Source organism: Alternaria conjuncta, assembly GCF_024043145.1.
Source record: "Alternaria conjuncta strain BMP 0040 chromosome Unknown scaffold_9, whole genome shotgun sequence".
Classification (NCBI taxonomy): Eukaryota; Fungi; Ascomycota; class Dothideomycetes; order Pleosporales; family Pleosporaceae; genus Alternaria; species Alternaria conjuncta.
Window position 1 is genome coordinate 134,681 of NW_026250098.1, and position 26,704 is coordinate 161,384.

The 26,704-nt window shown below is 52.4% G+C and overlaps 12 protein-coding genes across 12 annotated transcripts; 4 read left to right on the forward strand and 8 right to left on the reverse strand.

The window, feature by feature from the left end:
• Nucleotides 1-512: 512 nt before the first annotated feature.
• Nucleotides 513-1,171, forward strand: J4E85_006487 (uncharacterized protein; the record flags this gene model as incomplete). The annotated part of the gene is made up of 2 exons (XM_051470724.1): nt 513-1,098; nt 1,131-1,171. The coding sequence occupies 2 exons, from the start codon at nt 513-515 to the stop codon at nt 1,169-1,171; spliced, it is 627 nt and encodes a 208-aa protein (XP_051324934.1).
• A 112-nt stretch (nt 1,172-1,283) lies between these two features.
• J4E85_006488 (uncharacterized protein) lies at nt 1,284-2,280 on the reverse strand (the record flags this gene model as incomplete). The annotated part of the gene is made up of 2 exons (XM_051470725.1): nt 1,284-2,173; nt 2,226-2,280. The coding sequence occupies 2 exons, from the start codon at nt 2,278-2,280 to the stop codon at nt 1,284-1,286; spliced, it is 945 nt and encodes a 314-aa protein (XP_051324935.1).
• Nucleotides 2,281-2,747: 467 nt separating this feature from the next.
• J4E85_006489 (uncharacterized protein) lies at nt 2,748-3,559 on the reverse strand (the record flags this gene model as incomplete). Its single annotated transcript, XM_051470726.1, has 2 exons — nt 2,748-3,442; nt 3,493-3,559. The coding sequence occupies 2 exons, from the start codon at nt 3,557-3,559 to the stop codon at nt 2,748-2,750; spliced, it is 762 nt and encodes a 253-aa protein (XP_051324936.1).
• Nucleotides 3,560-3,918: 359 nt separating this feature from the next.
• Nucleotides 3,919-4,737, reverse strand: J4E85_006490 (uncharacterized protein; the record flags this gene model as incomplete). Its single annotated transcript, XM_051470727.1, has 3 exons — nt 3,919-4,117; nt 4,226-4,604; nt 4,662-4,737. The coding sequence occupies 3 exons, from the start codon at nt 4,735-4,737 to the stop codon at nt 3,919-3,921; spliced, it is 654 nt and encodes a 217-aa protein (XP_051324937.1).
• A 523-nt stretch (nt 4,738-5,260) lies between these two features.
• Nucleotides 5,261-6,150, reverse strand: J4E85_006491 (uncharacterized protein; the record flags this gene model as incomplete). The annotated part of the gene is made up of 3 exons (XM_051470728.1): nt 5,261-5,770; nt 5,831-5,952; nt 6,006-6,150. The coding sequence occupies 3 exons, from the start codon at nt 6,148-6,150 to the stop codon at nt 5,261-5,263; spliced, it is 777 nt and encodes a 258-aa protein (XP_051324938.1).
• A 1,672-nt stretch (nt 6,151-7,822) lies between these two features.
• On the reverse strand, nt 7,823-8,698 carry J4E85_006492 (uncharacterized protein; the record flags this gene model as incomplete). The annotated part of the gene is made up of 1 exon (XM_051470729.1): nt 7,823-8,698. One exon carries the CDS (start codon nt 8,696-8,698, stop codon nt 7,823-7,825), a length of 876 nt encoding a protein of 291 aa, XP_051324939.1.
• A 447-nt stretch (nt 8,699-9,145) lies between these two features.
• On the reverse strand, nt 9,146-9,907 carry J4E85_006493 (uncharacterized protein; the record flags this gene model as incomplete). Its single annotated transcript, XM_051470730.1, has 1 exon — nt 9,146-9,907. The coding sequence occupies one exon, from the start codon at nt 9,905-9,907 to the stop codon at nt 9,146-9,148; it is 762 nt and encodes a 253-aa protein (XP_051324940.1).
• A 1,497-nt stretch (nt 9,908-11,404) lies between these two features.
• J4E85_006494 (uncharacterized protein) lies at nt 11,405-12,670 on the reverse strand (the record flags this gene model as incomplete). Its single annotated transcript, XM_051470731.1, has 1 exon — nt 11,405-12,670. The coding sequence occupies one exon, from the start codon at nt 12,668-12,670 to the stop codon at nt 11,405-11,407; it is 1,266 nt and encodes a 421-aa protein (XP_051324941.1).
• Nucleotides 12,671-13,438: 768 nt separating this feature from the next.
• Nucleotides 13,439-13,810, forward strand: J4E85_006495 (uncharacterized protein; the record flags this gene model as incomplete). Its single annotated transcript, XM_051470732.1, has 2 exons — nt 13,439-13,640; nt 13,704-13,810. The coding sequence occupies 2 exons, from the start codon at nt 13,439-13,441 to the stop codon at nt 13,808-13,810; spliced, it is 309 nt and encodes a 102-aa protein (XP_051324942.1).
• A 412-nt stretch (nt 13,811-14,222) lies between these two features.
• Nucleotides 14,223-15,260, forward strand: J4E85_006496 (uncharacterized protein; the record flags this gene model as incomplete). Its single annotated transcript, XM_051470733.1, has 2 exons — nt 14,223-14,268; nt 15,010-15,260. The coding sequence occupies 2 exons, from the start codon at nt 14,223-14,225 to the stop codon at nt 15,258-15,260; spliced, it is 297 nt and encodes a 98-aa protein (XP_051324943.1).
• A 5,241-nt stretch (nt 15,261-20,501) lies between these two features.
• J4E85_006497 (uncharacterized protein) lies at nt 20,502-21,275 on the reverse strand (the record flags this gene model as incomplete). The annotated part of the gene is made up of 1 exon (XM_051470734.1): nt 20,502-21,275. One exon carries the CDS (start codon nt 21,273-21,275, stop codon nt 20,502-20,504), a length of 774 nt encoding a protein of 257 aa, XP_051324944.1.
• A 1,852-nt stretch (nt 21,276-23,127) lies between these two features.
• J4E85_006498 (uncharacterized protein) lies at nt 23,128-24,602 on the forward strand (the record flags this gene model as incomplete). The annotated part of the gene is made up of 2 exons (XM_051470735.1): nt 23,128-24,478; nt 24,580-24,602. The coding sequence occupies 2 exons, from the start codon at nt 23,128-23,130 to the stop codon at nt 24,600-24,602; spliced, it is 1,374 nt and encodes a 457-aa protein (XP_051324945.1).
• Between the last annotated feature and the right edge of the window lie 2,102 nt (nt 24,603-26,704).

Here is a 26,704-nt window from a genome sequence, read left to right on the forward strand (position 1 = left end):
TCTATGCATCAATATATTTATACCCTTACAAAGCTTCGTGTACACTGCGACCGCCGTCTTCGACTAACAGATTTGATGTTGCGGCGCTCGTTCCTACCGATCTTGATGAGCTTGCGGATGACGCTCCGATGATGACGACTTACACCATCACCCTGCAACTTCGGCATGCAACCGAACCATGTCGTTTACGTCAAATTTCATCGTACGTCAGGAAAAAAAGAAGAAGTAAAATGATGTATAGCAAGGGAGGAAGTTCTAATGTAGATTCTAGACCCATCACATGTTAGCCGAAAGAAGAAGGTGCATCCTCGCTACTTTATGTTCGGAATTAATGACCCAACCATTCCGATTCCGATGAGGCGGCCACCTTGAATCTCCACGCGGGACACTTTCAACATCCACGCCCTACCGAATGACTCAATGGCGTTCTTCAGAATGAAAAAGCTTTCTGAGCCAAAGCTTGAGTCTCTCAATCGGTCGAAAGTAATCAAAAGGTTCATTCCACCCGCATGATGACGCCAACCCTTTCCCCACCAACGCTTTTCACACCCTCGGAACTCAAATACAATCCAACCCTATCAAAATCCATCACGCAACTGGTCAACGACGCGTTCTACCGTTCGTATGAACGAGATACGGTGAAATGGGATAATTCGGAATCGCGCTTCAGCGATGAAGAGGGGCTTCATACGCTGCTGAGTGGGGCGGGCAGCGTTATCGCATTGATCTTTGACGATGCGGCGAGCGCGAACGAGAACGGTACCATCGATGGCGGAAACGGTAGCATCAGTGGCGAAGGCAGCAGCAGCGACGGCAAAGAGAGTAGAAAGGTCGTCGCATGCGCCTCTCTCGTACCCTGGAAAGGCGGCTGGGAAAAAGAATGCGCCTCCACAGAAACAGGCTGGGAAATCAAAATCGTATGCGTAGACGGAGATCCACAGTACCACCACCGCGGCCTTGCTATCCAGCTTCTCGACTTCCTACAGCAATATCTCATCGTGCGAGAAACCATTCAGCTCGAACAAAAGGGACTACAGGGCCAACGCGTGTTGAGCCTTTGGATCCTGGCTGCGGAGTGTCTCAACGGCGCGTATTGGCGTAAGAGAGGGTATGAGGTTGTAAGGAAGAAGACGTGGGGACCGGGGACTTGGAGCTGCAAGACGAGTTTTGAGATGGTGGTTTTGAGGCGGGATGTTACGTTTGGGTTTGGTGGTGGGTCGGCGGTGGGGAAATGAGGGAACAGAATGGAGTCGGGTATAGCGGCATAATGGCTTCTATGGCCCCTAGCGTAACCGAGGACTCTCTTCCCAGTCTGGCTTTGGAGACGAAGACGCCATGCTCATGTTGAATGTCAGGCCGGTTGTCGCGTAGAACTCTCGCAGTCCCGCCCCACGCAGATCAGGCAAATAACAGCGTCGTGTCTTGCTGCTCAGGGTCTTGAATTCGTTTGGTTGCTCCTTGAACACGAGCTCGATCTGTACATCCGTCCAGTCTGACCACGGGTGAAGTAGAACCTCGTCGAGCTTCCTCTCCATGCACTGCGTCCAAGGCTCATTACCGAAGATCATCAACTGCGCGAGGTCCTGGACTGCTGTAGCGACGCGCTCGTCCGTCAGTGTGTCCTCGCTGTTATACTTCTCTTTCACAGCATTCCAGTTGACCTTCGGGTCTAGTACGAACAGACAGACGAAGTCTCTACGCTGGAGTCGCATTTGCAGTAGCGGAAGGAGGTTGAGCGACGGATGTAGTACTCGGCGCGGTCGGCGCACCTGGACAATGCCTTGCCATACGGCCGCCTCTTCAGCAGCAATCTCATCAGCGGTCGAGGACCCACATCCAAATTTAGGCTTTTGAATGGGAGGCTCATTGCAGATGGTTTCGTCAATGTATACGGTGATCGATTTCGGCGCGCGCGTGGATAGCCACTTCCCGTTGCTAAAGGTAGAACACACCGTGTGACAGAAGCGATCAACATCCAGCCAATCTAGACCGACTTCGAACGTGGCAAAGAGGTGCGAGAGGAACTCTTTGCGCAGCTTTTGACACACATGCGCGAGTGAGAAGATCGAAGCGGGAGTGGAGTTTGCGCCGAGGGAGAATGAGTTCGCAGTGAAGCGGCGGACGCGGCCCTCGTATTCGGCAGTCAAGAACTCATAGACTGAGTTGCGGAGTTCTGTTATGACGTCAGTGTTGATGCTACAGGCTTTGCGGTCTAGCCAACTCACCTGCGGGCAGATCGAGGAAGCGGAAGGGCTCGGGGAGTGAGCGTCTCGTTCTCATGCTGGGCGCGACAACGTTGTAAAGATTGATCCAAGATCCCTAGTAGTACTAGGTAGTTGTCTGGGATATGGAATGGTGGAGTTAGAGAGAAGGAGAGTCGGCAAGTTGGGATCAGTTATCAGCGTGGTGGTCCGTGGTGAGGGTAAACGACACTGAAGGCCGCGTGACGCGTGGGTCTGATCGAAGACAAACTCTGAACTCTCCAAAGGTTTCATGATTTCACTCTCACAATATCCATATAGTTGCGACTGCAGCCTACCAGGTACTATTGTCATGCTCGTTGCCTTGTCTGAGTTGCGTGCGTGGTTCAACCAGACACATGAAGGTACCGGACCGACCATCGCTAGTAGATCTTGAGATATTATAGAACAGATGACTGCAACTTCCGGGTAGCAGCGACTGTAGTGATGTCCATGATCGCACTCCTGATTCTTCCAGACCCCCTCAAAAGACTCTTTCTCGACCTTTCATGCCTCGAACCTTATTTGAGGAAACTCCGGGAAATGCCCCCAAGCCGAGCTAATGCCATTTCTCTTAAAGTAAGTTTCTCCCAATTCGTCTAATTCCTCATCGAGCAATTTCGAATATAGTGACTGAGATGTCAAGTAAAACGTTGCCCGTGGATCGATAAAACCCATATTGGAAACCGTGACCTTGGTAATCGCACCGGTATTGATATCGGAAAGCCACTGTGGGTCCCGATTGCGCATGACCTTCTTAAGAGCTATAGTGTCTTCATCGATCCAGGCCCCAAACTTATATCGACCTTGAAGTTTCATTTGATCCCCGTAGATTCGCAGGCTAGCCGGGTCATGAACTAAGTGACAAGTGAAGTTTGGCCGGTAAAGACCAATCTTGAAAAGCGGTAAGATGTCAAGCTCATAATCGTAGTCCACCTCTTTGCCGCGCCATGGAGTGACTATGGTCATGTTCGCCGGTGCAAGCTCAACATTCTCGATCTTGCCGTTGACGGTGGGGAAGAAGGTGCGCATGTAACCGGTAACCGCCTTCCAATCGATGACGATGTCTCGCTTCAGGCAGATAGATCGATACTCGGTACGAAGTTGTTGACAGCTCTGCGCAAGCGCAAGACACGGCAGTACGCAGCGAGGTTGGTCGGCTTCGGTCTCAGCAGCGAAGTCATAGATGAGATTGCGCAACTCTAATACACATGTCAGCCCTGAGATCGTGCCCGGAGAGGGTCGCGCCTACCTGCTGGTAGATCCAGGAAGCGAAAGTGGTCTTCGCGGTCGCGCCTACTGACAGTGTTCTGGGCCATTTTGGGAGTGGACTGAAGCAGTGCCGGGGGTGTATGGCGAGAAGCGAGGTAGAGGGATGATGCAGTGGATTGGATGCGAAGGTACAACGGTAGAGTGGCCCTTGTTAGCGCTACGCTATCTAAGTAGTCGCCTAATGCGATCCACATTCACGTGTCTCCACGTGATTAAGAGTGAAATACGCCCAAGTACATGATTTGCGAAGAAAGCCGCAAGCTACGTGATCGGTATGCTTTAGATACTATCTATACAAGTACTTTAAATCTGTAGAAGTCTTTGAAGATGATGCTGCAATGTGTGACCGCAAGCTAGCGTGAGATATCCACGCCCAATCTGATCACTCGCTGACTCTATTCTTTCTCTACATCTTCCGGCTCGAATTGGTGAAATTACGCACATCAGTATCTTCAAATGCAACGTCATGATAACCCCCAGACCAATCTTCGAAACCTGTCATGTTGTAGAGCTGTCTCATCTGATCCATGTAAGCTTGCCCTTCCCGGTCCAATGTCATATCCACACCGTGGGGTACATGCCCCGGCTTGTACCACAAGTAGGATCTACAAACTTCATGACAGCAGATTTCAGAGATCTTGGATGCTTGGACGTCGTGTCTTAATGCAGGCGACGTATTTTCGAGGATGTGCGTTATGAGCTCACAAACGTACGGTGGATAGAAATGCTCTTCGATATCTGCAGGATCGGGGATGACGGTGATCTCGGTTTGCGGGAACGCTATCTTAACTTCCAGGAGAGGTAATATGTCCACATTCCTCAAAGGCGGATAAAGGTAAATGACGCGCGTGGGGCGTTGCCCATCGAGTACCCGCTGGTTCGTATGGCCCGACGCAAAGAACGCGTTCGTGAAACCCTTGATGTCCTTGCCTCTGACTGTGAAGGGGACGTTTTGCATGTAGATCTTCCTGAATTCATCGCGAATTTGTCGGCAGACTTGGGTGAGACTGATGGTGGGTGGGTTGCCAGGCTTGGGTATGATGTTGCGCGGCGGTGCCTCGGCAGCGTATTCATAGATGCGGTTCCGAAGTTCTGAGGCGTGAAGTCAGTGAAAGTCGTTCATTAGATGAAGAAGTGCTCATAACATACCTGCAGCGAGGTCTAAGAAGCGGAAGTGGTGTCCATTGGTCGACCCGGAGGTGATTGGAGCATCGTGGAGTCGCATGGCTGCGAGCGCGTCGCCAACAGCGCTGGTATAGGACACGATAACCTGATCTATGAATTGGCGAAGGTGTTGCTATCACGTATTCAAAACCTTCATCGACGTGGAGCATGTAGGAGTCGACGAGCCTACCGGCGTGCCTGGAGCTTTCGTGTTCGATTAGGCAAATAATCCCGCGCTAACCCAAAACGTCCATTGCCCGCGGCCCCACCTGCCACGCGCGCACCTCAGACGAAACCTTGGAAAGTAGAATTGAGTATGTGCACCGTAGGCTACGTTAATTTACAGATCAGAATCAACAAACCCGAAAGGCAATGTCGACTTCCTGGCTACGTTCTACTTCTTTCTTCCCGTGCGGAGGGGCCCTATTCCTCACCTCCACGCCAACCTAGGAAAAAACTGAACACCCTGGAGCCTACGTTGACGTTGGATTACCCACTTTGCAGAATTTTGTCTTGATGTAGTCTACAGACCTGTTCAACTTTTCCTTGTATGAGGTGCCTGCATCATACTGGTGGAGAGCCTTTCATACCATTATCTCGTCCCTTAGGCCGTCAAGACCGGTGGTACCCGTCGTTGAGGCGAGCTGCCCGCTGAACTTAACATGAACATCCACGGTTTCGTCCGGAGATTGCATAGTGATGGCTACACTCTTCACCTCGTACTCCTGTACAGCAACGCGCCACTTCCGCTTCGCTTCCTTAACCAGCGCAGTGTCTTCAGTTTCGAGACGTGTAAAACTACCATACTGTACCAGCTTGGTGATGGAGACTCCGGCGGGAGCACAATCCTCGAAATGGATGATGCGTACTTCCAGTCCCTTGAAGGCCAAGCCCAGTCGGACTAGATGGATGATTTCCGTTGGTCGATCGAGCGTGCAGTCGAAAGCCGTCTCGTACTGAATGATGAGCTTCTTGGGACCGCTTCCATACTCTTCTTCGTTCGGGTAGAAGCTCTCGAGGAATGCGTGGACAGAGTGCCAATCGATGACGAACTTGGCGCGTTCGAGCCACATTGGTCGGTACTCGGAACGTACCTAACACGTGGATATACTAGATCAGTATATGTTCCGTATCCATCTCTCATGATAAGTTACTTGGCGGGAGACTTGTGTCAACGCGATGCCTGCGGCGCCGTGATCACGAGGTCCATGGACTGGTGTGAGTAGCTGAGAGGGTACCTCTGCGACAGCGTACTCGTAGATTTGATTGCGGAGCTCTGGATGGATGTCAGTCTTCCGCTTTGCGACATTTCGATATATATATACTGACCTGCTGAGAGACGCATAAAGTCGAAAATACCTGTTGGAGTATACGCGACCTTCTTCGCTCGCGGAAGGCGACTGCTGGACAGGACGTCGTCGTCTCGGCGTCGCTTCAGGCGAAGCATCGAGAGCTCGGGCGTGTAGCGATCCATAGTGACGTTGTGGACGCTGCACGGGTGGTGTTGTTGTTGTTTTTGTACGGATGCGAAATACGTGCCGTAAACATGCCTAGGGTCTCGCGTTTGCGGTGACGTCATCTACCTTGGTAGCCTACAAACGCGTTTGCATTCACCGTTTGCATTCAATTGAGATAGACATAACTAAATGACCTCAGAGTCGTGTATGAGAGGCCGGATCTTCGCTTAACCATGCACCGGCATCTTCGCTCGATTGGGGCCAGCGCTTACTTTGGCCCCATAACTGCCCAGGTGCGCCTCGTGCCGGTGTGACGACCATCATGGATACGAACTACGAAGAGTCACAGTCCTGCCTCAGCACGCTGTGTAGAATTCGGTGTCTAACCTGATGAAATATGACTTCAAAAGATAACTCCACGAATCTCTCGATGCCAGATACCGTCGACTCTCATCATCCGTCGCCAAGAAGTGCTCGCGATCAACTATTACACATGTTCAGGAATATGAAGAAGCGCCGCAATGTGACCAAGATCATTCCGTCAGCAAGAGACCCAGAACCTACTACCTCACCCCTTCTACTATTACCAGCTGGTATGTTCCCCCAAAAACACATACGTCCCCCACCTAACACACCCCAGAACTCCGCAACCAAATCTACAAATACGTGCTACAATCCCAACACCACCCCATCGAGCTCTTCAAATCACCCGTTCTCTACAGCTCATGGAGCCACAGCACATCCGCCTGGTTCCGCATAATAAAACCCAGCCAAGTATGCCGCCAAATGCGCAAAGAATACCGACCCTTGGCCCTCCGCCAACAAGAGCTCACCATCAGCATCAAGCCCTGGCTCCGTTACGTCGACTTTGTCTACGGGCCTTCGGGACCCGTTGAACACGTGCCTAGACGCATTGATCTGGTTATCGAGGATCCGTTGGTAGAGCGATTGAGACTGGATGTACTGCCATTGCTGCGGATTCGGCATTGTGGTTATCCGACTGGAAGAGCGTCGATATCGTTTAGACCGTGTCATAGCTATCTAAAGCAGCCGACGATGATGAAGGTGCAGCTAGATTCTATACTGGGCTTTGACGATGCACGTTGGGTGGCTTGCATTGGCAGCGGAGACGTCGCGGAAGTTGTGATTCATGCTGGAAGAGGGAATCTTGACTACGGCGTTGCTATAGTGAGGGTTGTGATTGTGTTTAAGAGCGGTAAGGCACCTGGGAGACTCACGAGCGAGGTTATTGTTCCCGAGGTGATGGTTCGCGACGAGGGGTTTGTTGACAAGTTTGCGGAAACTATGGGTTGGACGAAGAGGAAGGGACTGGATGTTCATGCTTCGATAGAGGGGCATTGTAAGAATGTTTGGCCACTTCGGCCGACGAAGTATTTGTCGAGATGGACATGAGATCGGGAGTGTAGAGGTATATTGTAAAGTGCTATCTATTTCGAAAGGTCGTGGCACTGAGTGCGTCTACTTCCATGTCGACGCACCCGACCTGAGACCACACAGGACGTCGTAGTATAGCCCCTTGCATTGTGAAAGATGAAACACTGGGTGATAATCCAGGAAACCTTGTCATAGGTTCCAAAGACGACGCCAGGCTGCCTCGGCGCATGTCTCAGCTGTCAACCAAAGCTAGCATATGAGTACCATCATCCCCCTTTGCCCTCTGCATACTACTCACAATCGCCAAAACCAACTTTTAGTCTTATCCTCATCATCGTCGAACCAAAAACTGTGCCGATACCCGTATGAACGCTCCTGGGGGTTCGGGTCAGGGTATGCGAGCCTAAATTCACGTATGCCACGCGTAGGCTGAGCTGCTTCATTCCACATCTCGTAAGCCGTAGGCTTCCACTTCCTAGCCATGTGTTGATCCATGGTGATTCGGAGTGCAGAGCTGTAAAATCGAACCCTGAGCCTCATTTCCTTGATCGAATTGGCCATTTCGCGCCACTTTGAGTGGGATTGATCAGCGAATAATGCGAGCATGCTGTTCACCTGTGCGATACAAAGTCCGTCGTTGTATTTCTTCAGGTCCTTCTGAAGTTGGAAGGTGAAGCGAACCTTTGGTGAGCGCGAGACAAGCGAGACTACGCGCGCGATGTCTGCATCGTAGAACTCGTCTTCACCCATATCCTCACCGCGGCTATGTCCAACTACGCTGATGATGTGTCCGCGGTAGCGCAGCATCGTGGCCTCGTCGCTAGGCGGGTAGAAATCGCGGATGTATCGGGCGTAGTGGTAAGTGGATTCTAGGCGGAAAGCAGTCTCGGTCATGTAGATGATATGGAACTCTTTTCGGATTTGCCGACACGTCTGTGTGAAGCAGCGCCATCCTCCTACCGGTTTGATCGGATCATCGTGACGGAGACGCAATGGGACGGGGTCTGTATCGATGCAGAAGCTGTATATCTTATTGCGTAGTTCTGTAGGTACTGGATTAGCTAGGTTCTGGGTAGTTGGGAGGACGTACGCACCACCCGGAAGGTTCAAAAAGCGACTGTTTGATGCGCTCATGGTGACACCCCGCATCTGCGCTTCTACAGAGGCCATGAGCGGGTAATCCCCGTCGATTTCTGAGTTGCTGCTGTCAAAGTTAGTCCCGCATGGCTGAGTGTGAGGGGCAACGTACAGGCGTAGGTGATCCATCTACGAGCTTGTGTTGTCCGTGAGAAGAGTCTGTGGTGAAGTGAGAATAGAGGGAAGCGCCTGACCAGGTGAACCATGGTACGGCTGCCAAGCAATAAGGTAGCGCGTGTTATCGGGTACCTGCATGTACTGTGGGGTCCACGGGTGCGGGGCTTCACCTTCACGTGAGATACGTAATCAACGAGCAAACGCGCTTGACGCTTTGGGAAGTTGGTAAGTTCTTCTAAGAAACCACGTCCCTTTGCGAATTTGGGACCTCGCAAGGAACACGGTACAAACTGTCAACCTATATGCGACCCGGAGAATATTGGACGCCAATACGAGGGCACTAGGCGTAAAACAATGTCTGCCTCAAGCCTGCGGTGCGGAGTGCTTATACACGCTCGTAGCATCCGTGAACAGTATAGCAAACGCATCCATGGGCGGCGCACCCATCTCAATCAAAGCCTGCCGTGAGTCCACCTCCCCAACCCGCTTCATGGCTTCTTCCATTGTCTCCCTCGAATAGAAGGTGAAACATATCTCAGGCACGGTGCTGCAGGTAATCTCGATCCTTTGAAACACAAGCTCCAAGTGCGGACGAAAAGCGCCGGACGAGATGTGGGCGAAGAAGTCGTCGACGGAGGACGCAAGATCAAGACATGCGCTAGCATCTGTGAACGCGACCTTGACGGAGGGGTACTTTGCGCAAAGACGTGCGAGTAGTCTCGCGTCGTATCGGAGCCCGTAGTATGTGGTGATTCGAAGGTTGCCTTGCACGCCAGGAACGCCAGTCGACACAGGAAGCTCGTCGTTCGGGCGGCCCGGCTGTAGCGGTTCGTTTCCAATTCCATTTTGTTCCCTCAGTCCAGGATAGAAGGAATAGAAGAACTTTTGCGCGGTGACCTGGTGGATGACAAGGACCGTCTTGGCCATGTACATTGACCCGAATTCCGCGCGTGTCTGCCGGCACACGTTGCGAAAGCCGCCGTACAGTCCAAAGCGAACATGTTCGTAAGGCTTCTCTGGTCGTTTGGGCATTCGTGGCAGTTGTATAGCTTTTGGTTCGACGCAGTATTCGTAGATGCGGTTGCGAATTTCGCCAGGCAGCGACAGGAGCGGCGAAGTGGACATTGTGATGGCGTCGAAGCGATGGAATAAATTTGGTATCGACTGCAGTTGCAAAAGACGATTACTGCCTTCGGTTTACAATTCATTCAGGTAAGAGGTGAAGATGCGGAGAAATAACGTAGCAACAAACAGGCAGAGAAGCGCTAAAGCCCATTCGGCTAGCACGACGTCTAGCGCTGGGTGCCTCATCTGGGCGCTCCAGGATGCAGCCGTTCATACCAATCCTCCGGCTTGCAGTAATTCGTCCGAACATCCAGTATACGAAAGTCAGCCAGGCCAGCATTCTTGAGAAAATCCATCGTTTCGAGGCCCGCCGAGTGAATGATATTGTCGCGCTTGGAGCCACACGGAGGGTCTGCCGTAAGCCAGAGGTCGAGAAAGGGCGTTGAGACTACTGAATAACGGCCCCCATTGAATCTGAGGTCTCGCGCACCCAGAGTTTTGAGATAAAGGATTGCGGCGTCCACGTTATTGTTTTCGGGTCGGACCGTTGCTAATGTCTTTGACCCACTGAGAATGCTGTTCAGATCCTGTACAAGCAACGAGCCGTACACCTCTGATACAAGCTGGCTGCAGAGTTGACCAGGGTCGGTTGGACCGTGAGTTGTGTCAACCTCTGTGGAGAAACCAAACTCGCATATGAAGGATGGTTTTTTAGAGCGCATCTGCAGCAGCGGAAGGATATCCAGATAGTATTCGTTTTGATCATTGACTCCGGGGCCAAGATCAAGAATGATGTTGGCAAATATTGGGCATACACAGGTCTCGACGCCTCCCTCCACTCGGCTGTATGCCTGGATGACCATTGCGAGGTATTCGTAGATGTGTCGTGCGTCCACCCGGAGTTGAAGTTGTTCGCGGTACAAAGCCCTAAACTCGTTTCGAGGCGTCCTCGAGACCTGAGTAAGGCCTAAGAATTGATGGCGGGTGCGATCGATCCGTGGGCCAGGGTGGCTGTCTTGGGGACGTTTCATGTCTACGATGCCTTCGTTCTTGCAGCGCAGGTAGACATTGTTCCGTAGCTCTGAAGCCAAATTAGCACTGACCGATAGAGCAATAAGGTGAATGTTGCTCACCGCCAGGAAAGTCCATAAAGCTGGTCCTTGGGCGAGAAGTAGTCAATGAAGCCATGTCCTTGTTGGCCGTCATGCTTGCTGAACACTGTAGTGGAGCTGCTTCGTGTTATGGCTATCGAGTTGACAATAAGGTGGTAGGGCTACTGGTTAATGTGATGAGCCCGGCCTGCAGTTATACTCGTGGAAGGAGTAGCTGTCCATATGCAAAGGTCAGTGCTTCTGCAAATCGCCAGAGCGCTTCCTTCTCTCTCTAAAAACTTGTTAGATTCGACTAGGACTTCCCTCGACGACCTAATCCGTGATTCCGACTTGTGCACAGGCGGACAAATTCGGGAAGGTGAAAGGGTAGAAAGGGCACAGTTAACGGAGTGATATTGGGCAGAGACCCAAACGTGATATACTAGGTAGCTGCTACCAAGCCTTGCTACATTGCCTTGCCTTCAGGCGTGCTGTTCCACGCATGTTCGAATTGTTGCCATCCGCCATGGGGTTCCTCGCACATCTTGAGATCGCTAATGACGAAGTCGTAATAACCTTCAGCAGGAAGCTTTCCCTGGTTTACGGTCCCGCCCATGGCGATGTTGATGAGAATCCTGAAGTCTTCCATGCGGCGTGTGCCCTCTGGAATACAACCCTTCATGACTGGGTAGTTGTCGATGTACCAGATCATGCGCCCTCTCCATCCGGGTATGCCCTCTTCTTCGATCCAAGCGAAGCCATAGGTGTGTGGTTGGCGTGCCAGGTCTGGAAGGGATGTCTTCACGACGCGATGCTTCTGTGCATCCTCGCCGGTGTAGGAACCCCAATGTAGACACGAGTGATTCTCCGTCTCGCCGTTCCAGCTCTCTGCAAGGTCGACCTCGCCGTCAGTCGGCCATTTGAACGGGTCTGCAGGCAGCATCCAGTATGCAGGCCATATGCCTGGTGCAGACGGAGGCAGACAGGTCGCTGTCAAGTATCCGCGCGGCCGCGACAGCGTCTGGTGTGAGGTCAAACGCGCAGAGGTGTAGCTGCCGTTCTGTATGAGGGCGCGCACGATCAGGCGGTTGTCGTGATGGAACGAGTTCTCGGGTTTATCCGTATACATCTGCTTCTCGTTGTTGCCCCAGCCATGGTCGCCGATCTCGTGCCGGAAGTTCTGCGAAACGGGTGTCTTGATGTCGAAGGACGGCTTCCAGTAGACGCTCTGGCCCTGAGGTGGAGGGAGGTTCTGGGGCGGTGGAGGCTGCGCAGAGTTCGGTCGGTTCTGAGGAATAGGCGGGGGGCCGCCAGGTGCTGGAGATTGGGGCTTGCTACCCTGGGGAACGGGCGGTGCGAGGGGCTGCTGCTGCGGAGGCGGCGGGCCCCATTGCTGCTGAGGGGGTGCGCCCCATTGATTTTGCTGCTGATTGTGCTGCCCCCATTGCTGGTTTTGGGGTGGGAATTGCGGAGGATACTGGCTGCCAGAGTACTGTCCGGCGTTTGGCGCGGGATAGCCTTGGGGTGGCTGCTGGTAGCCCTGAGGTGGCTGCTGATAGCCTGGAGCGGGTTGTTGGTAGCCCGGGGGAGGCTGCTGGCCCGGATAGCCCTGTTGGCCCGGATAGCCTTGGTTCGGGTGGCCTTGCTGGTGATGGCCCCCGGAAGGCTGCCCAGTGAACTCTGAGAGCTTCGCCTTGCCCTTTGCTAGGAGCTTGTCGAGTGTGCCTGACATGGTGTCGCGATGCCGTGATACGAAGGAAGTCACGGTGGGACGAAGGTTCCGCTTTGAGCCGAGCCGCCATGACGCAAGCAGGGCTGCACCTCCCCAAAAGCGCCGACGAACTCTCTAACAACAACACGCATTTCAATACGAACAGCCTTGTCGCAAGAACTTTCTTCTTCAAGGCCAGGTAACCTTACCTCAAGATATTATCAGGCAGGTGTTCTAGACCATCGCAACTAGCCAAGGCATGGATATTCCTCGCAACTTACCAACCTCTCCAATCTTAACCGAGCCTTCATCACTCTTTCGACTCGCTGTTTCTCTCCTTCCTCCAATCAGCATCGCTCCTTCTCTGTCATTTTCTGATTCGCCATGCTTCCCTGTCGTCGCCTACAAACAGGCGTTCACCCACGTTACACCCGTGACGTCACATCTCACCACAACAACGGCTATTCACCCGAATAGCCAACCAGGCTTCCCATGGAAAGCGGGCAGGATGCAGGCCTACACATCCACGGCAGCAGCTATGTGAAACAGGAAGTGCTGCCTGTGTTAACGTAGGCCCCGCGTCATCCCCGTGTTTTGGCAGCAACCAAACTGTCTTAACGGAAGTCGCGCCTTGTCGCACTGTCGCACAGGATCAAACACTGCATATCTGGCAGATACAGCCTTCTCTCTTACACTCCACCACCCCACTATTCCCATCAACTACTCCACCTCAGACCTGTAATACCACACCACTCGCCCGCCATTACTCACAAGCCCACCCGAACCAACATGTCTTCCATCGTCAATGCCCTCAGCGATCTCGTCTCGTCCATGGTCGAGCTCGTCTGGTCCTTCATCACCACTGCCGGCGCGCTAGTCCAGAAGACGGTCCAGTTCGCTCTCAACTTCATGTTGGAGATGATCGACCTCGTGGTTAACTTCTTCCGTGGTCTTGTGGACCTTGCTGGCGGTATCGTTAGCTTCGTACTCGGTGAGTTGGCTGACGACATTTGACTCGCGCACTCGATCGATTTGGAAACTAACAACACTATAGGCAACGTCCTTATGCTGGGCGTCGTCGCCGCCGCGGTCTTCGGCTTCCTCAAATACCAGCGCAGTCAGGGCAAACAGGTTACCGTCGGCAACAAGAAGCTGAATTAGCCTCTCTTCTGCGATCCCGATCTCTACAACCTACGACGATCCAAATGTTGGTGGTCTAGGCCTTGGACATGGCTGGTACGGTGGCGTTGAGTTTCAGACGTCCCTACGAATGGCGAGAAATTGTATGATACCCCTTGGTGACGGCAGCGTCATGGCGCCCAGCGCGGAGAATTAATGGTCTAGCGCTTAATCGTGTACCAAATCAAGTTGTCTTTACTACTTCCCCACCGGTCGCCCAATCTAAGCTAATCCTTCCCGTGTCCCAGGGCTTACCCGTTTAGGCTCTGAATACATTCCCCAACATCACGAATAGAATTAATCTATTCGTCTGATATGTAAATATCGAGTGAATTCTCCGAAGAATTCTTGTCTGCTCCACACTGCATGTCAAGAGTATTGGCAAGTTGCCGTAATGCCGAACCTCAATCCCTTCACAAAGAAGATCTCGTCGTATCAACGTCTGTCGCATGGCGCCACCGATGGCGAAAGCGACGCATGCATCTCTCCAAGCTCTACACTTCGAGAGGAATGCGATGACGACAAAGGGCTCTTGCTCAGCAGAGGACCTCGTCGGTCGCTTCGTTCGTGCCTCGTGCACGCATGTGGGTACATCTTTGTCGCATTTCTCGGCCTTTCAATCGGCCTCGGCTTCAGCAGACTGCTCAGTATGGAACGCGATATCGATGGATACCTTAGTAAGCTTTCCCCAGTTTCCTGTCGATTCCTTGTCCGCCAGACCAGTCTGTTGGCTCGGAATGTGTCGTAATACTGACCAATCGCCAGCACCGTATGGCAGTCCACAGCGCAGGATCGAAAAGGTCGTCTGGTCGCTCAACGAGAGTTTTGCCGGTGAACCTAGCGCTGAGACGGAGAAGATGTGGAAAAGCCTGATACCAAAAGGACGAGCGTTCGTCCAACACCCAAAGCTAGCAAAAGAGATCAAATCCATGTCTGTCTTCCATGAGCTTCATTGTCTAGTAAGCCCTCTTTCTCTATACCACCGCGGCAGAATCACCCCGCTAACAAGCAAAAGCACGGTCTTCGACAGATGTACTACAAAAAGTCCTACCTCCTCTCCAAACACCAACACCACGAATCCCAACGCTCACCACTAAGCCCGCCTCACATAAAAATCGAAACCACCTCCAGCAGCCACGAGCACCACTCCACCCCCACATTCACCCCAAACCCTTTCCTAGAAGCCCTCCTCAGCTCCGGCGAAGAGCACGACGATCCCGATCACATCCAGCATTGCTTCGAGTACCTGCGCCAGGCCCTTATCTGCGCTGCAGATACCAATCTGGAAGACACAAAGGAAGAGGTTGATGAAGATGGGGTGTTGGGGGTTGCGACGAAGGGGTGGGGGTCGGAGAGGGTATGTAGGGATTTTGAGGCGGTCAAGGAGTGGGCGGTTAGGTGGAGGGTGGGGGATTATGCGGGGATTACTTGAGCTGCTGAGTGCTATTGTTCTCATGATCGAGATGCCATGTCTCCTTGTCAAGTTTTGGGTGTGTGGTGCGGCGGGTTTGTGTTATTGTAATGGGTGTACGTAGGACTTTGGCGCATACGGCCGCGGTAAAATTGTATCTATAATCGCGGATTATTATTTTGATCTCATGTCGTCGCCAAGAACTTCATCGTGGAAATGATGTGTCGACGCCAGGATATCTTGTGAAGCTTACATCGGGATAGACCCTCTCAAGCACGCTTGAGCTAGCCGAGTAGGAACGTTTGCATCTCTTGATTATTGAAGTCTCTTGCAACCTCCTCAACGATATAGGAGCGGGGTTGCTCCAATACTCTCTCCACTGTAAGAGCTCCATTATCGTCCTTGAAGAAGAAGTTAGTTCTGCCCGCATGCGTGTATAGGTAGTTGAAAGACCCTATCCGCTCGTAATGAGTGCTGTGATGTTGAAGCATGATGACAGTGATGTGTTGTGCTTCGTCATCCTTAGGGATCAACGCACAGGGGACTCGTGGCAAATCAAGGGAAAGGTCTGGTTCCGAGTCCCAGCATGGCAGCATACTTGCATATACCTCGACATTGTCACCAGTCGGAACTCGCACATGAAAACCTGCCCGAGGTTTAATGAGCCAGGGTAGCTCATCGACTGCGACCCTTGACTTGTCGATTGAAAGCAATTCGCTTGCCGAGAAATAACGGAGTTCGAGCCAACTGAGCTTTGCCGTGATCTTGAGGTAACGCGACTTCTCCAGGATTTCGGCCCCGACTCGCTGGTTTAGATTCTCTTTTACTTTCGATAATTGGATGAACTTGCTGTTATCCCACACTTCGACTTGGAACGACCGCGAGATCACAGGCGTCGGGTTGTAGTCATACTTAGCGACGCCTTCCCAACCCAAAGGGGACCAGCTAGGAAAGGCCTTCCGTCGAAAACATGGCGCGTCGTGGAACCAGGTCAACGTAATAGCCAAAGAATGTGGCACTATAGCCCTAGGTAGTCCGCCAAAGGTGACTCCCCAAGTGTGGAAGATAGGTCTTCTAGCTTTGCTAAACGTGTTTAAGACGCCCACTATGCCGTTCAGTGCGTCTGAGTTGAATGTCAACTTGCGGCGCGTATATTCCGTGAGCATGTGATTTTTGAAGTCCACCTCCAAGCCATTGATGGGAAGAGAGGGAGAAAGATGGCTCAGAGTGTCATACCATGTGGGTTTATAACCCGTCTCGGCATCACAGCGCACCTCTTGACTACAGATGTAAAAGAGCCTTGTGTCCGTGAAGTATAGCCTGCGTTTTGACATATAGCCTTCCTGAAACGTCCAAGCACGTGAGCACCAAGCCGAATGATATATTTCATCGATGTTCCATTTGTAGGTAGTGACGAATCGTAGACGCCCGAGTGTGACATCATGTCGAGGGTGCTCGCGATCGCGTTCAACACCAGGTAGGCCATACGATGAGTTTGCGCCGGCAGCCGCGACAAGTGTGACCGCTGCCGAAGAGTATATGTCGCCCATCTGATTTATCTGATAATGCTTATCTGCAGCGTTCCCTTGGTCGATGCACTAGGTACTACATCAGCCGCGATCTGCCCAAGACAGCAGTCTTCCAACATACGTATTTGTCGACCCACAGATATCGATATCCGAGCATCAGAGTGGCATCAAGGCTGTGTTTAACAGTAAGTGGCATCTGTTCTAGTAGTGCAGAAGACCTTGAGATGTTGCATGTTGCGGAATCACCCCAAACATATGAGAGAGCAACGTAAACGCAATCTTTTGGGGCAGGAATTACGTTCATAGTAACACAATCGATAACACGAAGGCTCTCTAGCCCTTCCGAAAAGTTGGTAGTGCAGAGAGAATGCGACAGTTTGCACGCATGGACCCATGTCTTGGCTTGTTCGAAATCGACACGCCTGGGTGCATTCTGTGTTTTGACACGCCCCGGACGAGCCATGTCGTCATATACTGCCAGATCGGGCTTCAAGGTTTTGCGGGTGTCTCCCTTTGAGTACTGGAATTCGAGTGTTCCCATGGGATCTCCATCATCCCGGCGGCGTCTCCAACTCACGCGAACAGATGTATACTGCAAGCGGTGCACATCTATGGTGTCTTGCAGGATCTGACAAGTATGGCAGTGTCGATCTGTCAAGGGTTGTGACAGATCATCGATGTAGATGAGCGCCTCAAGACGTTCGAATGCAGTTTTGTCAAGGTTGGTGAAGTTGATAGGCGCACAACGCTCGCATGTATGAGTCTCATTGTCGATCGATGGGTGTCTCTTCTCACTTGCCATGGCGAGCCTGTGGTCGATGTTGAAGTGGGGACGTGGGTTTGTACGCGCTGCGCAACATCAAAACAGCGATACGCTCAAAGCAATGCGGTGCATGCATCAGCGGAGGGCTGGATCATGCACGCTGCAACAAAAAGATCGTGAAGGATAGCAAATCCAAAAACAATGTGAAGTGCAAGCGAAGCAGGATATATCGAGATGAAAGTTGGTGGGGAAGGCTGGCAGGCAGCAACAGCTCAAGCCGGGAAATGACGCCCCAGGCTATTTGCCGCTTTACCCAATCCGGACGAGGCTGAGCAACACCGATGATGATGCATAGCCACCATGGTCACAAGCGCGTTAATGACCGAAGAAGAATCAAGTTCGCGAGAAGATTGTATCACAGTAAGAAGTATATTCTGACGCGCAAAGATGTGTGCGAAGCTGTCTAGCCAAGAAGAAAGGTACGTCTCTCTGCGACTTGATCCCAGGCACCTGGCTCGCCGTGTGGGACGAATTCCCAGAGGTCAGGGTTGCTGGATGTATACTCTCCTTCCATGTCGATAGTATACACTGTAGGGAAGCAGGAACCAATCCGCTCGTAGGAGTTTGCTTTCTGCTGGAAAATGAGCAACAAATATTTGGAGAAGATAGAACCCCAAGAACCAGAGTCGGTCTCAGGAGGCGTCATCGTAGCGCACACAACGGGTAACGCGACATCGAAAGTTGTCTCATCATCCAGGTCCAGCCGAAGGAATGGACTTTGCACTTCCGTGTTTGGCCAAACCTCCTTCTGATCCTTGACATCCTTTTGTCTGATAAAGGTAGTTCGGAGGAAGTAGTCGTTGCGGCACCAACTGTGAAGCTCGAGTTGTACGACATCCGTCGTGATCTCCAGATATTGAGATCGATGAGGAACATCTCGGCAGTATGTATAGTCTAGGTCGCAGGTACCGTTGTCGAGTTCTTGATATCTTTCGCCCGACCAATACTTGATCATGAAGTGGGGTGTGACTTCTGGTACGTGGCGATGGTAGACTTGTCCTATCCATCCTAGGGTCGACCAGCTCGGGAACTCAGGAAGACGACGGGCGCTCCAGGGATGGTACCAATACAGAGAAATGGACATGGTACTATCGGTGATGTGGGCAGCGTCCGGTCGCTGGGTAATGGTGAAAGGGACGCCCCAGATATGATAGACAGGTGAACGACCATTCTTCATAACGTTCAAGATACCGATAATAGCGTTTAACATGTCAGATTCTTGTCCTCGCATCCGTCTCGAATATGTGCGCATGATGTTGGTGGCATCAAGCAGACTTGCAACCTGCGAACTTAGTGCCGTCCTGATATACTCGTCGCTGGTCCCTTTTGTAGCGCTAGGATCAAGCTCCCAAGGGTTTGGAGTGCATTCTGCTACCCAGGGACAAGACTTGCAAGTAAAAACCGCTTCGCGCTCTGTAAAGCAAAGAATCCTCTTGGAGAGATATCCCTCTTGCAATGTCCAAGCTCTTGAAAACCAAAGGGACTCGACCATATATTCTTGAGTATTATCGGGAATCAGACAAAGAGATCGGGAACCTCTGACTGGCTCTCGAGCCCACACGGCTGTGCGATCTTTGCTGATGCCTACAAGTCCATAGGACGGGTCCTTACCTGCTGCAGCAACAATGGTCACCTGCGCACTGGCATAGATCATGCCCATCTGACTGATCTGTTCCTTCTTATCGTGGTAGTCTTCTTGATTGATGCACTGATCTGTCAGTTTAGTTCGATTGAGTATTCATGTCGGCTTACATATCTGTCAACCCATAGATACCTATAGCCAAGTTCCAGGGTGGACCTTACTGCGTCCTCTATCGTCGGGGGAAACGCAATCGTTGTTCCCAGGACGTAGCTTTCTGCAGAAAGCTCACCCCCCCACACGTACGAAAGTGCGGCAAACGAGCAGTCTATTGGTGCCACCACGACGGCCTTTTTGACACAATCGACGACCCTCAAATTGAATAGTTGTGGCGGTGTCTCAGGTTCACAGGATTCGTGTGATGCTTTGCAAACTTCGAGCCATGACCTGACCTTGATAAAATCAACGCGCTTTGGAGCATCTATAGACCAGGTCGTTACATCCTCTTTTGTAGCTTCTTGGTTTGTGAGAATCAGCCATGTCATAAAGCGTCCGGGCTCTATCCCCACGTGAATAGATCCCAGCCAATTCTCTATGCCCACGGAACGTCGCCGCCACCTTGTGCGTAGAACGCATCGAGAGTGAGCATGTTGTACGTATAGTGGGATGATAGCAGACAAGATGAGACGACACAACCTGCAGGACGAGGTCTGCAGATCCCCCAAGATCTGCTCCTCATCTTCCCAGAGCTCTGAGTCATCTATCTTCTCCTCCAAGTGATCCCACGGAATGCTAGAACAGCGAGAACACAAATCCGCCGCCGAGTCTTCCATCTCGTCCGAAGGCAGCCGCTCAAGACCCCCAGCGCGTCAAAGTCGTGCGTTGATGGAGCAGCACTGTTCGTTATCGAGTATACGCCGAGCGTCGTTGTAAGCTGAGTAGACCGGTGTCTGATGCGTGAGTGAGGGGTAAGAAGAGGGAAGGCTGAAGGCTGAAGAACGAAGGCGATATCTGACCACCTGCGGCTAACCCAAAGCATTCGAGGCGAAGTTCACCCAATCAGAGGATGCACCAACTTCACGAAGCGGGGTGTTTCTGTGATCGGTATGCGCAGTGGCGCTGCTTTGCACACAAGGCTCCGCTCGTTGACACCAGACAGAAACTTGGGAAGTTGGTAGCAGTTTAAGCTAGGGGAGCTCTGTATGTCGAACGAGATTCATCTCTGCCAGAAATTACTTATATTTGATGCGTACATTAAAGTATACCATGACCAGGAGCTCCCTGAAAGTAGAAAAGAAGAGAAAATGGGCCTGAAGTGTATCGCACATGCATCAAGGCATGTAAGGCGGTGGCGGATCGCGCTCGCCCAGCTCAGTAGACACAGTCGGCGCATAGTGCGGCGCTCCAGCATGTGCATGGCCGCCGAACGTCTCCCAGTTATCGTCCACAGTCTGACCAGCACCGCCCTCGCGTCCCGTAGCCATCTCGTATACCAAGCCTGGTGATGTAGGCGTAGCTCCAAACGCCGGTGTCGACACCGAGAACCCTGCGTTCCCATAGACGCCATGTTGTGGTATAGGTGAAAGACCGATCGCAGGGCTAGCCTGCTCGGGTACGTCGTGTGGCCGCGAGCCGTTTGCGATAGGCATGCGCGATATCGTCGCGAAGGAGTCTGTGCGTTGGAGGGACGGCTCGATGATGATCTGAGGTTTTCGCTGCGGTACAGGCCGCCGTGGGATGTTGAAGCTTTGCGTGTGGGGAGGCGCGTGCGGTCGCGATTGAGGTTGGGCTTGGTGCTGTATCTGGGTTTGAGGCTGGAATTGAGGCTGGTATATCTGCGGTCGGGGCTGTGCGGCTACGGGAGCATAGCAGGCGTACTTTTGCTGTGGTACCACGGGTTGCTGCTGTTGCGCTTGTGGATGGTGTTGAGGACGGTGGTGGGCCTGAGTATTCCAGCCATTCTGCTTTGCAGGATTGGCACCAGGGAATGTGTGATGGCGTCGCTGTTGAGCCTCTTCCTCGAGCTGCTCCTTCCCGTTCTTCTTTCGGTAATGCCGGTGAATGAGGTATCCGCCTGCGACAATCTCAAGGCCGCCGAAGATCATGGTGTTGTTTAGCTTGCCGTAGCGACGAAAAGTAGCAGGGTCAGGGAGGGAAAAGCCTAAGGTTCAAATCGGGCCTTGTCAAGCAAGTGAGGGAGGAGAAGACGGCTGAGGCCATGATAATATCGGAATTGTGCTCAGCCTCTATTGTCAGACTGAAGGAAGGAGCTATTGGTGCCGTATCCTCCGACGTGGTGGCTGAGTCGAGAGATGCAGCACCCGCAGCTGCCAATGATAGTGCCTCGCTTACTCATTCCACTCGGTTGCATGTACCCCTGTCACCAAGTAGGAACGCCTGAAAGAGTCGAGATCTCTGAATACGCAGAAAGATATCAGCCAGAGTTGCGAAGAATGTTGCGAAAGAAGTAAGCTGTTGGAGACGTGTCATCAACAAGGAGAGACCCAAGGAAGGCAAAGGTGCCAACTCGGAGCTATAGCAGCGAGCATATACTCAGCATTGAGAGCCAGATGGCCTGCTATCGCGAGCCCTCACGTTATCAAGGTGTTCGTGTGGGTTTGGTACCCAAAGTCGCGAAGAGGGGTCAGCGAACGCCTACCTGGCCCATATTATTGACGATTGGAAAAGGCGCGAGATGCGCTCGAGGCGAAGCGCGTCTTTGGGTCCAAATACGAAGATGTTTTCTTCCTCCCATGGCCTTCGGCATGGTCGAAAAACGCGTCGGAGACAACAAGACGCGTGAATTTGATGTGTGTGTCCTGGAATTATTCCCGATGACTTTCGGTGCAGATGGCCCGAGCGACACTTCCGCAAACTAGAAGAATCATGATGCAATTGCTGAATCAGCGCACGACCTCCTAACTCCGCACACGGCACGCGCGGACGGTAGACGTCACGCCCGCATGTCCTTATGCACAGCGAATGCGGTCGAAGCAAATAAAAACAACGTTACGATGCCGATACGATGGAGCAGACAAGCATCATACCCCGGATCTTCCGGATCGATGGATGCGCGAAATCGCTGCATGGGGAACAGCGAGAGCGACACCGAGCGTATAGCATCTGACTTTCGAATTCAACGTACATTCCCAAATTGTTGACGCTCGTCATCGACGCTATCCTCTCTCCACGTACCGATCGAGGTACCAGACGCTAGAGGACAACGGCCTTTACATCCTGGTCTTCGGCACATTGGGTCAGCCGTTATGTGACAATTAGCTAGTGATCGTCCTTCACGGATGAACTGGAAAGACTAGTCGTCTTTTCGCAGTAATGCTTAGCCGTTTAGTGCCATTGATCGACGGACGGCTTCATCACCAATCTCTAGACCACTACGGCACGGCGCACGGTTTAATGCCCGAGGATAAATGGCTTGGTCGAAGGGAGTGCGGGCAATCAGGGCTACACATTCAGGCTCCGCATTACGGAATGAGCTTGCGATATAAAAGCTCTTCGTGCGTCGCGATTGACCACAACTCAACCGAGTAGCTACCACTCCAAGCCAGCGTCATGTTACTCCCATCCCTCATCGCAAGCACTCTTACATTTTCGAGCGCAGTTGCGGCGCTGCCCCAATCTCAGCCGTTTCGAGAAGTTTTGCGAAGCAGACAGAGTACCACGAGTAATGCTTTAGAGGTGGATCTGGGCTACGAGATTTACCAGGGTTCCAGCAATGCAAGCACAGGCATCAATAGTTGGAGAGGGTACGGCTTTCTCGTGATCTTGAATAACTACAGCTAACATGCGATCTCAAGAATCCGCTTCGCTGCGTCACCGACGGGTAGCTTACGCTGGCAACGACCCCAGGCACCATCCGTAAACCGAACTTCGTCCATAGCCGCGGATGCCTACGGATCGCAATGTCCACAGATCGGCCAAAGCAATGGGATGCCGAGTATGCCATCAGACTCGGACTCGGACTCACCACCACTCTCAGAAGACTGTCTCTTCCTCAATGTCCAAAGCCCCGCGAATGCGACAAATCTTCCAGTCCTCGTGTGGATACATGGTGGTGGCTATGGCGCTGGTAACGGACGACAAGACTTTACCGATCTTCTTACAACGACTGGCAACAAATTCGTTGTCGTATCAATCCAGTACAGGCTGGGACCTTTCGGCTTCCTCGCGTCTGACGAAGTATACCGAAAGGGCGTCGTCAATGCGGGACTATTAGATCAATTCTTCGCTCTTCAATGGGTTCAGACTTACATCAGCCAGTTTGGGGGTGACCCATCAGCTGTCACTATATCTGGCGAGAGTGCTGGTGGTGGCTCGGTCATGCTACATGACATGGCCTATGGTGGCTCTCTAGGCGACTCGATGTTCCGCAGTACTATTGCGGCATCACCATACTTGCCCAAGCAGTACGGCTACAAAGACTGGATTCCGACACAGAACTACTATGCGTTCGCCGACCGAGCCGGCTGCATGATCGACGCATATGGTAATGCGACTTCCACCATCTTCGATTGTTTGCTATCGCAAGACACGGAGACGTTGCAGAACGCTTCCCGCGAAGTGGAAAGCACTGCAACATTCGGTACCTGGGCTTTCCTGCCGGTTACAGACGGAGTGTACGTTCAAGATGAGCCAAGCAGCCAGCTTCTCGAGAAGCGTGTAAACGGACGGAATGCTCTCATCGGAAATAATGCGAACGAGGGCCCTTCGTTCGTACCACAAACAATAACCTCTGAAGACGACTTCACGGCGTGGCTCCGCAACAACCTGCCCGAGTTCACCGACTCCGACATCGCAAAGGTTCTTCGCTACTACCCCATCAGCGATGCCGCGACCACTTCCAACGCAGATAAGTTCGCGACGAACGGCGTGACCAGACCCAGCGCGCTCGATCAAAGCTCAATAGCAACCGGACAGCAACAGCGTGCCAACAACCTCTACGCCGAACTGACTTTCGTATGCCCGTTATACTGGATGGCGGAAGCGTACACCGATGGTGATCGCACATCATACAAGTACCAGTTCAGTGCCCTCCCAGCCACCCACGGCGCTGATGTGGGCGTATACTTCGGACCATTAGGCGGCAGGCCAGACGTAAGCACCGACCTCCAACGCGCCTTCATGAACATCTGGGGCAACTTCATCACTGAGGGCACCCCGTCGATTTCTGCTTCCGTTGCAGCTGGCTCTTCTGGCTCGTCAAACGGATCGGTAGCCACCAACGATGCTACTCAATGGCCAGCTTTCACGATCGCTGAACCATATCAACTTGATCTTAACCAGACGGGTGGTGAGTTAGCTTTGATGGTTAGCTCACCGGTCAACCTGACTTATCTGACTGAACCGGGGCTGATGAATAGCTTTACGCTGGTGAATGCGTATACATGGGAGGCTGGGCGTGGTATGAGGTGTGATTTCTGGAGGAGTGTTGCTGATATTATTCCCGCATAATGTTGTTAGACTGATTACGCAGACAACTCTTGTGCAGTATGAAAGTACAAGCGAAATCCATGACCATCTTCAATTTATCCTTCCGTTCTCTACATATCCCCTGGATCTCTGACCCTCAACCTGTCAGCACATCTCCAGATACACCCTGACCCTTCTACGCTCAACCACTTGGCGCCTCCGTAACGGTTACAACTACATTACGCCAATTCATTCCCGGAAAACCGACGAGATTAGCCCAATGCTGTCCCGAGATCTCTGTCTCGCCTTTCGACGCAATGGCTGTAAAGGCCTCGTGTGTCAGATAGACGTGGAAATGATGGTTTGCATGATCGGGTGCGACAACGTAGCGTATGTACGTCAATCGAGACACAAACTTGATCGCATAGCCAAGCCAAGCGCTGTTCCGATCTTCGGGTATGATACGGCGAGGTGTACATGGGAACGGCGTTTGGAAGAAAACCCGCAGTAAAGGAGACCTCGCATAGAGTCGAAGCAATCCAGCTAGTTCAAGCGACACACCGTATTGTCGGGCCATGATGCGCAAATTGCCGCGCGCCTCAGTAACACCCGGGAAGAAGTCTGCAATGTAAGGATCTACCAGATGCATTCCGATTACTACCGTCGACTGTTGCTCGAGTAGTGGTAGGAATTCGCGCCGAAGCTTCCGACATGTTTGGGAAAGGCCGAGTGTGTTGCGTCCGCTTGAAGTCCAGCAGAGCGGCAATCCAGGTAAACAGTGCTGCATGTGCGAATTGAGGCTGAGTGTGCCAAAGTTAATGCTGCGGGGCTGTGCGAGGTGCTGGTAGATCTCGTTGCGCACTTCTGCATCGAGGGATTAGTACGCGCGGCGCACTAGGGGAAGAGGGGAGACATACCGCCAGGCAGTTGTAGCAGTCGGCATATCGCTATAGGGTTGTTTGAGGTACTCTGCATCGTTTCGCGGATGAGCAGTCCCGGGGTAGATATCGCGTAAGGAGCGGGGATGAGATAACCGAAGCCAAAACTGGGCGAGATCGTGAACTGGAGTAAGAGAAGGTACAGTGGGGGTCATACACTACCTACCTAGGTAGGCATCAACACATCACGTGCAAAGGATCCAGTCCGAGTGCAGACCACTTCCTGCAGGGGGCACCGATGTTTCTCCAACGGCTATACCAGGGGATAGTCAATGTCTCAATGTTGCCTGCCGATTTTTAAACACATCATCCCCTGGACGCTTTACACATCAACTCCTCCAGGCTCTGTTCACATAGTATCGACTGGGACGTCTCGCCCATCTAAGGCAACAGGTTAGACTAAGGAACCGCTCGACAGCCGCATGAATGTACGTTAATCCAAGCTAGGAGGTGCATTTAAGGCTACACATACCCCGATCATTTTGGGTCTCACCTCATCCATACCAGCACATATCCCAAATTACAAACATGCATCTCCGTCTCGCAAAGCCTTCCGATGAACCAGCCATCGTCAACATCTGCGCGCGTGCCTTCACGGAAGAAGACCTTTTCGATCGAGTGATCCACCCCTACCGAGCTCAACATCAAGACGACGTGAAAATATTCTGACACGAAGGGGTACGCAACGACTGGTCCAACCCCCGAAACAAAGTCATCGTCGCCATCTTGACCACCCCTGATCAACAAGAGAATGTCATCGGCGCAGCAATTTGGCAACGCCAAGGCGACGATGCAGGCGCGCAAAGAATTATCGCAGGATGGACTGACCCTGGTACATTTCCCGCGTTGCCCTCAATACGCAACCGCGACCTGGACCCCTCGAAGAAGACAGTTTTGATCCAGACCGCGCCGTTTACTAAACACTACTGGGCCGGACCGTGCGCGACTGATTGGTACCTGTCGCTGTGCTGCGTGGGATCCTGACGTTAAGGGTCGTGGGGCCGGACGGCTGCTAGTACGGTGGGGGCTGGATTGTGCCGAGGCTGAGGGTGTTAAAGCGTTTGTTAAAGCGTGTGTAACGGCCGGTGAGTACTCGGATAAATTCTACCAAGACTGCGGATTTGTTGAGGTAGTGGGGACTGCGAGCGAAGGGGAAGGAAATCCGCTGG